The 17,651-nt window shown below is 28.6% G+C and overlaps 1 protein-coding gene across 3 annotated transcripts in view; it reads left to right on the top strand.

Moving 5' to 3' along the window:
- Nucleotides 1-17,651, top strand: part of LOC129981172 (nostrin-like) — a 110,898-nt gene that overhangs the window by 62,292 nt on the left and 30,955 nt on the right. The window contains exons 1-2 of one of the 3 annotated variants that reach the window (XM_056091889.1): nucleotides 15,013-15,031; nucleotides 15,210-15,295. Coding sequence is in view for 1 of the 3 variants with exons in the window: in XM_056091888.1 (XP_055947863.1) it covers nucleotides 15,210-15,295 (86 nt within the window). In the remaining 2 variants the exon portion in view is untranslated. Of the gene's footprint in view, nucleotides 1-15,012; nucleotides 15,032-15,209; nucleotides 15,296-16,721; nucleotides 16,871-17,651 lie in introns of those variants that run through there. The other 2 variants (XM_056091888.1, XM_056091890.1) reach the window with 2 other exon arrangements.

Here is a 17,651-nt window from a genome sequence, read left to right as displayed (position 1 = left end):
TTGAATCTTTTGCAGGAAGCATTGTAGCATGAATAAAGTTTAAAGCTTCATTCCTCTATCTTTATATCGTTTTTAAAATTTGCTGTTAATTTATAAAACAGTGATAACTTACACGTTAAAATCGTCATAATACGATTGAGTATAAACAAGAAACTAAAATGATGAAAATTCTTTTTGTAAAATATATTTCAAATTTATAAAAATTTATTAAAATTAGAAGAAAAATTATACGGAAGTATAATTAATGTCTCTGTAAAGCTAATTGTTTGAATTTCAAAGTAGTGTAGAAATGGAATGATAAGTAATAATATGATCTAAAGTTAGTGAAGGTAAGCTTTAAAACTTCTGTTAATTTTAAATTAAAAATTTTGAATAAACCACTCGTAATGAATATCTAATACACAGAAGTAACTATATGCCAAATTCGGTAATTCTAGGTCGAACGATCTGCTCTGCAGAACATTTTGAACGACTTTTCAACTTGTTTCTAGTAATTTACAGATATTCTTGCCTAGAAACATTATTATCCTAAAAATATATTATGGCCTCAAATTACACCTCTTTATGTAATGACAACTCTTCACAAATATCATATTTAATGTTTATTTTAAAACTATTTAAGTTGAAATAATGAGACTCTTCGAGTCTATCCAATCTATATTTCAATAGCGTCGAAATTTTAATGCCACGTATCTATGCTCTGTAGATGGCGTAGTTTTTGGGCAATATCAGCCGATCTTGACAACAGTTCCTGTAATTTTAAATTCGTTCCATTACATGGATGCCACTATTGAAGCCACTCCTGACAACAAACATTGCTTGCAACTTGACAACTTCCATTAACAAGCGATGCCTAGCTTATTAAAGCAAAAGCTCCAAGACAAGGCAACGAATTGAAATGAAGAACCATCGTCATCTTAATATACCGTCTGCGATTTCGATTTTTAACGATGATCAATCAGGTTTTTTGTTTTCTTTGTATAAATAAATTTCATGTAAAACGTTTTCAAATTAATTCTCGAATCTTGCATTTCATATATTTAAAAAGAAAACCTTCGCTTTTAAAAAATATCTAACGTATTAGCTGCTTACATTATATTTATCATTTCGCAAATTAAGTATGTTATCATTTTAAAAAAAAGTGTGGTGGTAATTTCACAGAAAAATTACGAAAAAAAATCATGTTTGTTAATTTTAATTTCGAATCCCAATGTATCTCGATTTTCTTATTTTTCCTTTCAATAAACCTCTATTTGTTTATTTTTCCACAATGTTCCTTAATTCATAACATCTTCCAGCATAAAATCATTTTAATAAATTCAGACACATTCTGAGTAGATTGGAAATGCATTTCTGAACAAATTTAATTTATAAATTAGCTGTCTGCAAAACAGTGAGTAAAAGAGAAATTTACGATAAATATTTCAGACGATTTTCTGAATCAAATATTTATTAATTTTGTTTAATCATTTTGTTTTATTTTTGATAGGGTTTTATTTTGTTCCGTTTTAATAAAATGGAATTATTCAGTTAAAATGTCTTTATTCAGTTAGTTTGTCACTTATGGTTGCTGTATTTTAAAAACCGGGAAGTTTTTCAATAGAAGCCTTATTGCTTTTGCATCCATTGGAGCACAACTAATCATTTTGTTTCTTCTTCCTTTTTAAGAAATGTTCTTCTTCCTTTTTTCTGATCGAATAAATATATAAATTAAAAAAAATATTATCCTATCAAATCGAAACTCTTTAAACATTTCATATATTACTTAAAATGTTTTTATTCAGTTAGTTTGTCACTTATGGTTGCTATATTTTTAAAACCGGGAAGTTTTTCAATAGAAGCCTCATTGCGTTTGCATCCACTGGAGCACAACTAATCATTTGTTTCATCTTCCTTTTTAAGAAATCTTCTTCCTTTTTTCTGATCGAATAAATATATAAATTTTAAAAAAATATTATCGTATCACATCAAAACTCTTTAAACATTTCATATATTACTTCAAAGGGTTTTCATAAACAAAATGCCGAATTCAATCTGATGATTTTATTTAATACTAGCCGCCTTTGGCGACCAGCCTGTTCGCCAATCTTAATGCTCGTTAAAATTTTAATAATTAAATATTTTATGTAATTCCTACTTTAATAGCTTCTTCATTAAAACTTCAAATTTCAGTTCACTCATAATATTATAAAGACCTTCAGTCATAACGTAATCTGTATCTCTCTAATTTTCCGTTAGCTCCCGTAGAATTTATGCTTTAAATTAAAGTGGAAATGATTAATCTGCAATTAATATAATAATATTTTTTTACTGAAACAAAGAATTTTTTTTTTTTTTTTTTTGGAATATGATTACTGAAAACAGAGTCACTGAGCATTTAAACCTTATGGGCACTAAAGAATATCTTTCTTAATTTATGTAATATCTCAAGAATTTGTCAACAAATTTTTTTCAGATTCATCATGAGCAGATCTATTAATTAACAATGTTTAATTTTAAATGTATTAAACACTAAGAAAATAAACAGAATCGTTTAAAATAATCGGTCGAAAACAGATAAAAAAATTGCTTAAAAAACGATGAACTTAAACTAACATAAATACAATTTAATTACAAAAGCATACAACTAACCTAAAAATAATTTAAATCAAGTTCGCTTCCGTTCAAAATAGATGTAAACAATCAGAAAATTTTCAATGCCAGTTACGGTAACGCAAATGGACGCATTTTTCTATGCCAGTTGGGGTAACGCTATGCAGATTAGAAATTTTTAATTTCCTTTATTCTGTTTTATTTTAATTCAAAAGTACTTCAGAATGAATCTGAAAGATCCATTCATTAACAACGTTTAATTTTAAATGCATCAAGCATTAAGAAAATAAACAGAATCGTTTGAAATAATCGGCTGAAAAATGTTAAGCTTAAGCTTAAGCTTAAGCCTCAAAAAAAAAAAAAAAAAAAAAAAAACTGAAGCTTTACTCATTTGGCGGTGGGGAAATGAAGATTATTTTTTACGGAAAGGTTAGTTTTTAATTAATAATTAAAATTCTAATTAAAATTTCGAAAAAAAGGGACCCTAGGTGCACATTCCCGACCTCCAAGGTATACATGTACCAAATTTGGTAGCTTTAAGTCAAATAGTCTTTTCTGTAGAGCGCCAACACACACACACACGTTGAGCTTTATTTGAGTATAGATTTTCAGAAAAATTATTATTGTTCTTAATCTGGCGGCAAAAATAAAGCTCTTTCTTATTTAATTGAACGGTAAATAGTGATTAAGCTCGATTTTATTGTATAAGCAACAATACTACTTATTGTTTTAATTTTTCATTAAAAGTGAGTCCTATTTCTTCCATTTACTTCATCACTTTAAATATTTATAAAAATTTTTTCCTGTTATTGTTGCTTGTTAATTTTTATTTTGTGTCGCTTCCTCCTGTCTTTTGATTTAAGCTTTGATTGCACAACATTTAGGCAATGGGTTTTAATCATATTTATTTTGCATTAATTAAATAGAAGTTTGATTTTTTTTTTTTTTTACTATACAAATTAATGACCTGATATACTTTATTTATAGTTTTTTAAGTATAGAAGTAAAAATTTTACTTTTAATGGAGTGTTCATCAAGTAAACGAATCCATTAGTAAAATAAATTTCATAGCAGTTTCATTAGGAAATTACTAATATGAATTGTGCAATAAAGGAATAAAACATTGGATCCAAATAGTCAAGTGAATTCATCCATGTTCATGTGATATATGTAAAATATGCCATATCATCAAAGAATTTTTAATTAGTTAGATATTAGTTGGATACCTGATTTTTATTGTTTTGTTTAAGAATGGAAAATTCAGGGTCATTTAGTTCAAAATCATTAGACGATGTATTTAAGTATTCTAAATTTTTACAAAATTAAAGAATACTGATGTATAATTAGAAATATTTATCAGTAGGATAAGATTATGCATTACAATTTGTGTAGTAAATGAATGAACATTACAAATTTAATGTATTTATCACCCGATGGCTAATGTTTGGAGGAACCGGGCTTCGAATATTTGATACATAAATCTAAAGCCGAGACTTCTCTTTAATATCACTAAGGCCACTGAAAAAGAATAAAAGAATTTTAAAAAATGTAAATTATTAAAACAAAAATAGTAACAGATACATTCTACCAATACTTCAGTATCAAAAGATAAATGCATATAAATGTCTCTAAAAAAACAATTCTACCCCCGGCTATTTAAAAAAAATAACCAAGTCCATGATAAATGATAAAAATAAAATCTTTTATGGATAAAACTGACTTGAAGCATTTAATATATAAATACCGAAGATAGTTTTAATATCTGTGAGATAGTTGCCATCTTGGTGGATTTACTAAAGAAATTGGTCCACATTTGTATTTTATTTCCTGGTGGCTCCAACGGCAATGAGCAATACGTTACTGAAGCACAAATCGATCTCTTTAAATTTTTGTATTAACGTTGTTTAAACGCACAGTCAAAGGTTTAACCTTCTTTCCGCGATACTTATTAACCATGTTTCCCACTATTTACTGGAGGAGCTAGAGCTAAAGATACTGTAGTAACAATTGCAGATCTTCCTCGATTTACGACCGAATTCCATTCCGACTTGGAGATTGTAAATCGCATTTATATTTTCCAGCACCATTTTCTTCCAAACGGATTTTAAAAAATTGTAAATAAAACACAAAAATTCAGTCGATTTTTACGTAATTATTATATATGATGTGAAGAATATATAATATGTGCTGTATTATATATACTATAAACAAAATACAACTTAAAGTTATATAGTGTAGTCATGTCTACATTCCGGATTCTGTCATAATTCTTTCAATCAAATAAATTCCTCCGCTTATTCGAATTAGCTTGGTGAATGATATCTTATAACGATAGAATTTGTTTCACATATCGCATCATGAATTTATGTTTTCATCTTTTCTGTCAATATAAATCATTTTTTTCTCCGAATCAGTCCAATTATATTAACGTCCCGCTTTTAAAGTAACACTAGGGCTATTTTGGGACGGACCTCGTAATTCTGAACCGCGGGCAAATGACGAGGACGTCACCTGAGCTGGCAAACGTCTACACCACGCCAACGGGAGGACGTTTGACACCTTCGGATTTAACATGACAAGACCTTCTTCGGTAGAATCATGTCCCGAACCTAAGACGCTTCGATTCCGAAACCGAGGCCTTGTCACCAGCCCATCGCGGCATTTCTCCATGTCAAAAGTGTAAATTACATCTTTTCAATGGTAAAGATTTTTTTAGGGGGGAGGAGGGGATGCATATTATTTTGATTCTTTCTGTCATAGTATTTATATCTGGTCTTATTCTGAGCTCTTTTTGACCTGCCAATGAAGTTATTTTTCTTTTCATAGTATTTTGATGTTTTTTGTAATCATATAGGCAGAGAGAAGAAGAGTGCGTATTACCAATCAAAATTCTGTCAATAGGGAAGCAAATTCATTGTAATCGTTTACATACTAAATCGGGTCCTAAATGCTAAAATAAGTAGAACTGCTGTACACAATAATATTTTTTTAGTGATAAAACTTTTTTTTAACCAACAAAATTACAAAAGCTCACAAAAGAAATAAAATTTTTTTACAGATATAATAGACAAATATCTCATTTCATTTTCATTCGGAATAATTCGTCTAATATACGATTGACGCTTGCCACCTGCCGCATTTCCTTTCAGTTATAATACAGGTAAAAAGTAATTTGACCCGCTCTCCTGCTGGGGTGTGTCAGGGATGACGTGACTTCACGCATCGCGGAACATGCGCAGATAATATCGGCGGCACTTTCGATAATCGGTTACATACTTTTACAAAGGGCAGTAATATCGGTTTCTACAACAATGCCAATGAAATTCACCTGCTGTAAAATAATGATGATATTTAACTGCGTGTTCCGCAATTCTTAAATGAAATTTGTATTTAAATAATGGTTTTAAGTATTAAATTGATTGTTGGGTATTTGAATGACAGGGATATATCGAGTTCCTGTCTGTCTGATTGTATTAATCAATTGACTACAGTATATTCCAGATTATCTGCAGTTGTTAATCTTAAAATTTTGTTAAAGAAACTTCAATCATAAATTTAAAAAAAAGATTAAAGTTGTTTCATTAAGGTTAAGATTTGTGATTTGTGCTCCTTTTCGAATTTTAATTTTTCATTTATTGATTTGTGAGCCTTTTCGAATTGCTTGCGGTTGCATTGTTACTTATTTCCGCCAATGATTGGGAGTCTGTACTTGTTTTCCGTTTTCATACAGGAAGTATACAAAGTACAAATATTATAATCGCCAAAAAATTCGGCCTCGAGATTTTGGTGAATTTCTACATTTTAGACATCCTTTAAGTCAGAAAAGATTTTTGAATTTATGTATTTTATAGTCAACTAAATATTTGTTTCTCTATCTGTATAAGGATACGCTGACTGAAAAAGGAATGAAATAGAAGGATCAAATTTGATATTAGATCCTTGTACTAGGGTTGTAGATCAATGTCAAATTTTGGACAAAATATTCAAAGAGAAGTCTGTTCTTCTGTCCTCCATGTACATGCGAAAACGATAACTGAAATATGCAAGAGTTAAATATATGAAATTTAGTATAAAGTTTTATTGTTAATAAGGTCTAATCTATATCAAATTTTAAGCTAAACCCATCAAAAGGTTGACTGTCTATTCGTGCCTATGTAAATGCGATAACATAAATTGAAATAAATTGAATTGGCGAAAAAGGAATGAGTGCAACATTTTACAGTTATCTACATCTAATTATATACAATATACAGTATACTAATTACAGTAATCTACATCTAATTATTCTTGAATGGGTTGATTTTTTGTCTATTTGTCCGTTCACATGTATCTGAACAAGATAACTTAAAAATTCAACAAGCAAAATAAATAAAACCAGCCGCCTTTGACAACCAGTTCATTCTCTCAGTTTATCGACCTTTTTAGTTTGTTAAATGATTCATTTGTTATTTGATGCGACTGAGAAACATCAATTCTATCAGTATACTGCAAATTATAAAACTACATATATTAGGAAAGAAAAGCGGAAGTGAAAATCCTACTGATGAGCTAATGACTGGTAAAAACATGCGATGGAATGTTTTAATGTATATAGTTGGAATTCCTTCATAGTATTTAAAAACATTTTTTTCAGATAATATATCAAACTGAATTTAAAATGTTATTTGTTTTAAAGAGGAAATTGTGCGGAAATGAAATTGGTATCATTAAAAAGATAATTTTTTGAGTTTTATGATAATACTAGGATCAATTTTATAAGATAATTCTTTTAGAAAATATAAATATCACTTTCCATAGGGAAGTCATAACAATACGACTAGATTTAAAATGAATATACCGATCGGCAATTTTTTTGCAATCTCAAAAAGCCATTTGTTACCATTTTTAATATCCATCCAGAATAGCAGTTTTAGTCAAGTTTTTGACGATTTTCACACTTTTGATATGCTTGTCGAGAAACCGTTAATTAATCCTTACCAGTTAAACCTTATAAAACCTTACCAAGATTATATATCTTCGAGATGGTTAAGCCTATTTTAGACTCGAATCAACCTTTTGTTTGAAGTCTATTTCATTTATATCTCCTTTCCTCTGACTGAATGTACTTTTTCGCGAGATGGCAAAACATCTCCAGAATATTTCTAATAATATTTTGCAGCTCTATTAATTAGCTCAGCGAAACATTGGATTTAATGCACCTGTAAAAATATTCAATGAATGAAGCAGTCTGATATTCGTATGATTGTTTGTTGACATTTGAATGTTATATTTTTAAATTAATTTTAATATCCATTTCGTGAAAGCATAATTATTTGCAAGCAGAGACGCTTGGCAAGGCACATCTGCCACAGTGCGGTACAAAAGCAAAAGTAAGAAAAAGCAAAAAGGGACGAACAAATGATCACAAGTCTTATATAACATGGGATTTCCGGCCACGCGCCAATTCAATACACGTGTTGACCTTGAGAAGGGCAACGGAAGTATCACTTTCATTCAATATGTAAAATTGATTGCGCAGTAATTTTTATACAGTTTCATACGTGGAATAGGGATCAGAAAATAAGAGAATATTTTACTATGGGCTAAATTAAAATAAAGTTTTGGAAATTAATTTGCTCTAAATTGAAAGCTTAAAATATTATATATATATATATATATATGCTTTGTAATCTTGACCTCAAATTATAGTTCTAATTCAAATGCTGTTACCTATCGATCAACATATATTCTATTCTGATCTCTTTCCTGTAGTTTCTTACAATTTCCTAGACTCTCACGAATGGCTTTTGTGTAACTTCAGACGAATGACCGCATTTGCCGAGAGGAAGAAAAGTATGAAATGGGAAATAACGTTGTTTTAAAAAATAAATGTGATGTCTTCTTACTGTTAAAATATACTTCCTGGTATCCCTCATGCTTACTTCTTAGCACTTTTTAGTAAAAATCTGGTATTTTTATTTTTCATATTAAGTTTATTACATGAGTGTAACATATTACGTAAGTATGCGAGAAAGTCGAGGAAAAATTGCTTTCTTTTATTATATTGATTTCATAAAAGGTAGTTTTTGCTGGTTAGAATATTAAGGCAGGTTGTTGTTATCAAAACGAATAAAATCAAAACCTTTTTCTATCCTATATTTTTAATGACTACAACTATACTTAGATATTGTGTACTGAACTGCATGAGCCCGATTCTAGTGAAAATGCTTGACATAGAATTTTAAATTCTTAAGTCTAATTTCTTCAAAACCCATGTTATATAAGAAAACTAGACGCCGAACTTCCTGCTGCTGGCCAACCTGTATAAAATAGTGAATTGTATCATTGCCAAATTGCTTGATTGTTTCATGTATGTATCGTTAAAATTTTACTTTTTAAACAGTTTCAAAATAGGATCTTCGTGATTTCTAAATTTTTTTCTAATAGGATGGCAACAAGCTTCTAACTTATACCAACTAAATCGATGAACGGTTTAGAGACTATTTACTACACGATAAACATCTGGTATATCGAAAGAGTCATTCTTATTTGTTCTTAAAAACAATTATTTTTGCTTTGTTGTTAAAAAAAACTACTGCTTATTCATGCTTTTCAATTGATCTAAAAAATTCTCACAAACAAGCAAACTTTTGGAATGTCATCCTAAAAAACTGTTTTTTTATGTTTTAGGACATTTAGAATTGTTATGTGGTAATATGTGCTAGAACTTTCAAAGCTTCTTGTTTTTCTGAGTAATTAAGCTTATTTCAGTCTTCTAAACAGAAAATAATCAGCATTATTTAGAATGGTTAATGCTGTTTCAGCAAAGACGGAAAAAAAAAGCTTTTTATTTTGAAAATGAGATTCTGTAGTTTTTCCGACGAAATCTCATTTTCAAAATAAAAAGCTTTTTTTTTTTTTTTTTTTTTTGACTAATTCTGAACCATTTGCTGCTAATAGAAGAATAGGATGGTATGTTGAATTGTACCTAATCTTATCCATTAGATCTATTCTATGTGGTCAGAAAGCATATGAAGTATTAAAATAAAACAGATATTTCCTCATTTATCTGGGCATTCTATTATAAAATGATTGAATTTTCTATATTACGGTAACACATATTGATATTAACTTGGAACATTAACAGCGTGTTTGATTTTCTTAAAACATTGTTTCGTTTTATAACTTAAACCAGTAGGAATATCCTTTCGCGATTTTCTCATGTGTCTGCAGAATATGGTGCATTTTGTGTTTCAATTCATAGTAAGCTATAAAGGAAGTGCGTATTAATTTTGGACAATTTCCCTATGATTGACTGGGAAAAAAATTTGCTATAGATTTTTAATTTTGGTTTAAAAATCACTTACTAAAATTAATCTCCCCGGCTTGTCGTTTTTTCAGGTTATTACATACATACTCTTGTAAATGGGAAAAAAAAAAAACTGAGAGACTGTCATTCCGATGATTCATTAGTCTTATACTTATCATCAATTTAGTGATAAAGTGGCGAAGTTAGGAATTACGAAGCCTTAGGCAGTATGTATTATGAAATCTCTTTTTAACTAACTGGATAGTTCAGTTTCACATTTCAATGTACTTTTGAACTTAATTACTGTCTTATTAATCTATTTAATAATAATTATTTTTACTTTAGTATATCGGTGAGAATGTATATATTTATTTGTTTGTTTATTACGATTTATATTTTAAAAGTATTTATATTGCTAAGCATTTTTTAAATGAAACTCTCAATATATATAAAATCTGCTATGATTAAATGAACTGAATGAAACATATAGGAACTTGACCAATGGCATTTGAAAAGATGTTAATAATATCCAAATATTTTATAATTCTTAGAATATGAATTTATTTGGGAACTAGTCGAATAAAATCTTTTTAATTTAATTGAAACTATTTTTCTATTAAACTTTGGGCCAGAGAAATAACTTGTTTGGAGCAATACAGCCTGCATATTGGTTTTTCAGCCATAAAATTCCAAATCAAACCATGGTTAATAACATCTTTTTAATCGACCTGGTTGTTGCGACTTTCTCCAGCTGCCATAGGCAGATGCCTAATTGAAAATCCGTTCCTGGATAAAACCAAGATCTAAATTTCATGATCCCACTCATTTTGAAATATCATTTGAATAAGTGCTGTGCTGACAGTGAGCTTATATGCATTGTTTGATCACATTATATTATACATATCTCTAGACAGCGAAAAGATATTTTGCTGCATAAGGCAAAATATTTCTCGCTTTCCCTGTCCAAAGCGATCTGACTGGTCTCTCTGTGTACACACACATATTATTGGGTCATATTTTCCTCGAAAACGCGCAAACCACAGATTGCGAAAAGTTGGATGACTTTACTCTTCGTGCGTGCATTGAAAACTGGTTGGTTTATGAATCAGAAAAGGTACGGTTGCAGGGAAAATGGCTTTTTTGTTGCTGCTGCTCCTGTCAAATGCCTTTTGTTTTTTCGTGAGATATAGAAACTGTCACCTCTACGTCAATAATCCTCTTTTCTATAATTTGGTAAAATCGGGGCCAAATTTGACATCTTATCTATGACCACTTTTCCTTTTTTGCTGTCTGCTGTCGACGTATATCTTGTCAAAAGCGCATTGTAATTGGCGAAAGTTGGCCCTATTTTTTTCTTTTAAGGCCTCGTATGTGTTTTTCTCTGTCATTTATTTGTTTTTATGCGTTCTTAGAATTCCCATCGTGAAAATCTTTAGCCTTTACGACGAAAAGGAATTATTCACAGTTGTAGTTAATGTGTCAGCAGATGACTTCGAAAAATATATGGCATGGTTTGAATACTCTTTGCAAATAGAAGAAATTTTTTCATAGCATTACTAGCCAATTCAGTTTCAGAGACAACCTACCGACAAAACTTTTTTGTGCCTTTGTCTAGTGTTAAATAGGGTACGAATTTTGTAACAAGTAATTATAAAAGTAAATTGAACAACGATTTATTGATGTAAGTAATTGAATTATTTTTTTTAATTATTTAACTATTCTTTTTCCTTATTTTGCTACAAAACTAGTAATCCTGGGAAACAAGTTTTTATTTTTATAGCTTGAAGATTCCAGAATTCGATAGGGTCACTTTTCGAATCTCAAAATGTCAATCATGTTTAGCCTTTTGTTAAATTTTCACTCTTGGAATTCATTTTTATTGATAGATTATTAAAAATTAGGAGCTTTGCATTTTCTGTAATAATAGTTCAGTAGCTGGTGAGTCTCTACTAATAATAAAATAGAATGTGTACATATTGGCATTCTGCAGGGCAGGTCATAAAGCATAAAGCTGCCAAATTCGGCCTAATTTTCCTGGTAAAAATCTGCATTTCTTGGTGATTTTTTGAAATTTTATAACAATTTTAATTAATTAAAAATTAGACGAGTCTTTTGCGTTTTTCCACGAAAACTGTCGAAAGTGATATTGCTCAAAACTGATGATTAAACTTAAATTTAATAATATGAATTTAATTGCTGTGAATTTTATTCCTGAATTTTTATAATTTAAAAAATTGTATTTTTATATAATTTTTGAAATTATTTTTCATTATTGTAGTGATATTTAAACCATTTTCATTATTAAACATTTAATAGCAAGTTTTCTTCCATTATCGAGGGCTAAAGCGAAAAAAAAAGATTTTATTTATTATTTTTTGACATGACAATTGGAATAAATATATAAGACAGCATGAGATTTGCAAAAAGATTACCCATACATTTAAGCTTGTAACTCTATGGAAAATGACCCATTGTAAAAAATCCCTTTTCATTAAAAGTATTTTTTATATAAATTTCAAAAATAGATTTCATGGTTGTAAATAAAATTTATCTCATTTTTATGGCTTCGTGAAATATTTAATACGTGAATTTTTTCCGATGCTAAACGTCGAAGGAAAAAGATTTTTTTAAAATTGTCTGCTCAGTTTATATTGGGAATCAGAAAGTGAAATTACATTAACGTAAAAGGCAGCACGCAATTTGAAATTGATTACCCGCATAAACAATAGAATAGGTGGGACGCTATTAAAACAACAATGCTGTAATGTCTGATACTATTTTATACATAAAAATATTTTGTTGAAGGAATCATGAAATCAAATCATGCTTAAGAAATTTAATTGAATTTAAAACACAACCAATATTCCTGGTGAACGATATGGCCGCCAAAGGTTGGCTAGTGTTATATATGCAATGCAATTTATTACATTAGTTACAACGCAGTCTGTTGTTGGAAATCAGATAAAAAAAATGTTTATAAGAATTGCCGAAATTTAGAAAAAAATTGGCACGACCATTTAATTAGTATCATTGGAGAGATGATTATTTTTAAATGTTAAGATGATGTAAAATTTATTTTTGTGCAATAATATTTTAGGAAATTAACCTCGAAAAATTTCAATATTCAGCTTCATTTTTAATTAATTTAAATTCTAATTAAAAATTTAAAAAAATCGTTCGATGCACATTCCTACCCTCAAAGATATGAACGCCCGAATTTGGTAATTGTAGGCCAAACGATCTGACCTGTACAGCGCCAATACACACGTATTTATCTTTATTATGAAAGGAGAAAAATACTTTAAATACTATTTTCAAAAGAGAGATTAAAATAAGTGGCGTAGTAATATTAGATTTGGGTTTAATTTTTTTGCAAATATTTTCATGTTCAAAAATCAGACAAATATGATGAAATTGTTCTTTAAAAAATTTACCACAATAATAACAGCTATAAATAAAATGTTCTTTAAAGATTAAGGACTAACGTAAGATTAAAGATTATCCAATTTTTCATTTTAAACTTCTAAGAAGTTTTAGTAAAAACGTAGCATTATTTGCTAGCTTTGAGCTTTTTCTGGATGTAAATATTTAAAATTCTATTCTATTCTTAGTAGAATATTTTAAGAACTGTTTCATAGATGACGTAATACATGCTTTTATACGATTTAAAATTTAAAAATTCCCAAAAATTTATTAATTTGGTTTTAATTATAAGATTTCTTTCAACCGACTCGTTGCTGTTCAAAAATTAAGTTATGTTCCTTTTACTATTTATTTTTAGATATTTTAAAATCGCATTTGAGTCTATTTGAAAAGAAGAAATGATGCATCGCGCTAATTTTATCATAACCTCTTCTGCGCAATAATACTGATAGACTTTTTATGACTGGCAGACCATCTGCATGCAATGTACAAAACTATTTTGCCACGATAATGACTTTTTGATATCTTTTTTGTTTTTATCTTTGTGAATGATGTGAATAATTTAGGTTAAGGTCGTCACGAAATGAAATCTTCTGAATCTCCTATGATGGCAAGATGCACTAAGCATGTTTTACACTATTTGTTATTAAAATAGAAATGATCATTAATTTGTAATTCAAGTATTATCGTATAAAAGATGATGGCAGATAAACTTATAGCTTAAAGGGACTATAATTTTTTTTATCAATTCCCTGATTTTTCTAGATATTACATAGAAAAACTTTAATCTAGGAGATTGAGCTAAGAAATCTAAAAAATATTTGGTTGACCCTAAGTTAAAACTTTTAATAGTATATGTAGGGATAATTCATGTTTTACGATTCATAAAATTTTTATTTTTTAATTTATAGGCGTTTGCTCCAGAATAATTCGTCTAAATACTTTTTTTCAGTCTACTAGTAGTACAATTTTTACGGAATTCCGCTTCATCAAAATTCAGATATCCGTTTTAAGTTGAAAAATTTTTGGAGAGAATAAAACTTGTAAATTCTTTTTATATATATTTTTATGTGGGAATTTTACATAACTCTTTGATTGATTTTTCAAATTATTACTTTATAATTTTTCTTAAAGAGCGTCGATACATCATTCAATAACAGATTTTCTTTTTCTGGCATAATTGTGTATTCCATTTGTAAAAAACCATTAATATGAAATTTTGTTAATGTAAATTTATTCTTCTTCAAAAATGATATTTAAGAAGGAAAAAATTGCTTTTTTTTTTTTGTAAATTCATCTTTGTGCTATTTTCCATTTTATCGTTTGCGTGTAAAACTAACAAAACATATTCTTTTCAACAAAACTTCCGTCTGTAACTGAACTACAAATTTAACGCAATGGCTAATCTAATAGCACGTTAGTTCGTTATTTCAAAATTCATCCTGTATATGGATTTCAAAGTAAAATATAAAAGAAAATATTTTCCTCCTTTTCTAAACTAACCTCCTAATGCGCAGCAAGGTTCTTCTGTTGTGCACGAAGCTCAACTGAAGTGACGTGTGTAGAAGGCTTTTTCGTGCATTAAAAATCGTCTATTCCTTCATTTCATATCCGCAATAAAATACTTGTCCTACATCGTGTCTAAAACTTTATTCGTGATTGATAAATTTAAGCCAATACAAAGAATCGTTGATTTTCGATAATGTACTGGACATCTGAAAATATTTCGTATTTATATTTTTCGATATCATTAAAAATGAATGTTCTTTTTGTGTTTTATATTGGCATGAAATGATATGTTCTGAGTTGTACATTTGGAATAGTAAATTTTTATTTTGGTAAAAGTGTCTTATTTTTCCGAATGAAGTAAAAGAATAAACCTTTATATATGTATTTTTTCTTGAAGGGCCCTAATGGTTTTGAAGAATTGAGGAAATCTATAAAAGAAGGCCAAGATTTTACAAAAGACATAGCAGCAATACTGCACGAAAGGTAAATATCTTGTGTTCATAAAGATATAACTATCAATACATACTTTAGTTCTATATTATGTTATAATCATATATTTGCAATTACATTTTATGTTTTATCAAATAACAAACAGATGTTACCGTAAAATGCAAGTTGTTCTGTTATTTTTTGGAATTCGTTGATGTCAATTTCAAATTAATTCAAAGTTGCATATCGAGATTTTTGTATTGTATAATTGCAGTAACTTTTTTACTTATCATGATTTCGGTTTGATAGTTAAAATTATTTTTGAAATAATTTTTTTAAAACGATGCGGAAAGCAAACCATAAAAATTAAGAACCTTATGAACTGCAATACCCAAATTAAAGCAACAACAACAAAGGTTTATTCATAGTTTTATAGTAAAACACTGATGTAATAAGCTGCTGAAAGCCAAGCTCTGTAATTTCATTATAAATAGTTCATTTCCTGTCTATATTTGCAAATTAGATTCAGCAAGATCAAAATATTATTTGAATTATCAATATATAATTATTGCAAGATTAAATTATATTCTACAAAATTATTAATATAATTAATTTACTTAATAATGAGATTTTCTTTAAATTAATTTGCTTATAATGAATTCTTAAATATCTAAATTTAAATTACTTGTTACATTTATTAGCATTACGAATATGTATATGTATGCGTGTTCGCGATCTTTGAATTTCTTGTGATTCGGTCTGAAAATAGTTAAATAGTTGTTGGAATTTTCCTTTGATGTCATAACTAATAAAAACACTACGAATTTTTATTTAACTAGCAATTATTTTAACTTTTATATAAATAAATTATCTTGAAAATTGGTACATTTTATATTTTGTTTACAACTAAAAAATGATTGGATATTATGAAAGTAAAAAAAAAATTAAGTATTTTAATCTACTCTCATCATTTTATTAAAAATGTTGCTTGTTTCCATAATGTTCTGCTGTTGTTTATCAATTAAGGTATTTCAAAGATTCAATATTTACTCATTTGATGCTTGTCTTGTTTCGATATATTTTGGAATCTCTTTCTTACCTATAAGAAAACGACGTGACTGCTCACACAGCGTAAAACTTGTGAGTTTAGATCATTTTTTTTATGGCTATTCTAAAATTTAAACTCATTTTCCCTCTTTTTTTAAGCTTGTTTTCAAACTTATGCATTTCTCTGTGCCGTCCATGTAAAATGTTGTCCTCGTCTGGCGTCCTCTGTCTTCATCCATTCGAATAATTGTCAACGATTCGATAAAATGTAACACAAGGGTAGAGAGACATTGGGTGGATGCAGGTTCAACCTTACACTCTTCGACGTAACCTTCGAAACTCATCTCAACCTATTGTGAAGGTCGCGTGTGGCAACGGTAAAGCGACAAACGATAGTAAGCAAATAGAAAAACAAAACAGGTTGCCGTTGCGTCTTGTTTTCAAAAGAAACAAAAGAATTGTTCTTATCTGTAAATAACGTTTTCGACAATGGTGTCGTATGCTGCTGCACCTAAGACAGTTTATTACGAAATATTAAAAGTGCGTTAATTGGAATTATGCTGACAGAGTTTAGTACGTGAGGTGAGTGTTGAGAAGTAATAAATCAGAGGAAATATCCTGAAGTTTCTTCTAAGAGCTTTTTATTGTTGGTTTTCTTTTTAAATAAATATAAATTATGAATGTTAGTAATCAGTTTAATTCATTTTTTATTCATAAAAAAGTGATGAATTAATAATGAAATGTAATTATTATTTAAAAATTGTTTATTAATTTATCTGATTGTTTGCTTGCGTATTCAGTTTTAGAGCCATTAACAGTTTAAAAAAATTAAAAAATTGCGATTGTTAAAATTTTGAAGCATATTTTTTTTTAAGAATTAGGTTAATAGCATATGCATTTTAGAACACAAATGTTTCTTTAAGAGGAAGGTGCCTCCATAATGAATTCGAATTTCTATGCTACTGTTGTTTCTTTTCCTTTTATTTTCTTTTGTTTAATCTTTTTATATTTTCCTTCCTTTTTCTTTCCTTTTTATTTGATTCCTTTTAAAAAAGAAAAATAATTCACATTTAGATATGATCACATTAGAAATAATCAGTTATTGAATGAAATTCGGAATTTATAGAATGTAATGTGAAGTTTTTTTTAAAAAAATTATTTAAAAATGAAGAGTTCTTATTTTCTGCCTAATTCCTAAAGACAAAATCCCGCAGAGACGATTCTGTATCCCCCTCCCACATGCACTTGCTACATTTAAAAAGTTTTTAATCCCCTTTGCGATTCCTACGACATAATCTGTGTATATTTTCATTTTAAGCAACGCCGGATGTATCAGTTAATTACATTCACACATACGAAATAT

This window comes from Argiope bruennichi, chromosome 8 (assembly GCF_947563725.1).
Source record: "Argiope bruennichi chromosome 8, qqArgBrue1.1, whole genome shotgun sequence".
Taxonomy (NCBI): domain Eukaryota; kingdom Metazoa; phylum Arthropoda; class Arachnida; order Araneae; family Araneidae; genus Argiope; species Argiope bruennichi.
The sequence above is the reverse complement of the archived record's forward strand: the minus strand, read 5'-3'. Positions and strand labels throughout refer to the sequence as shown.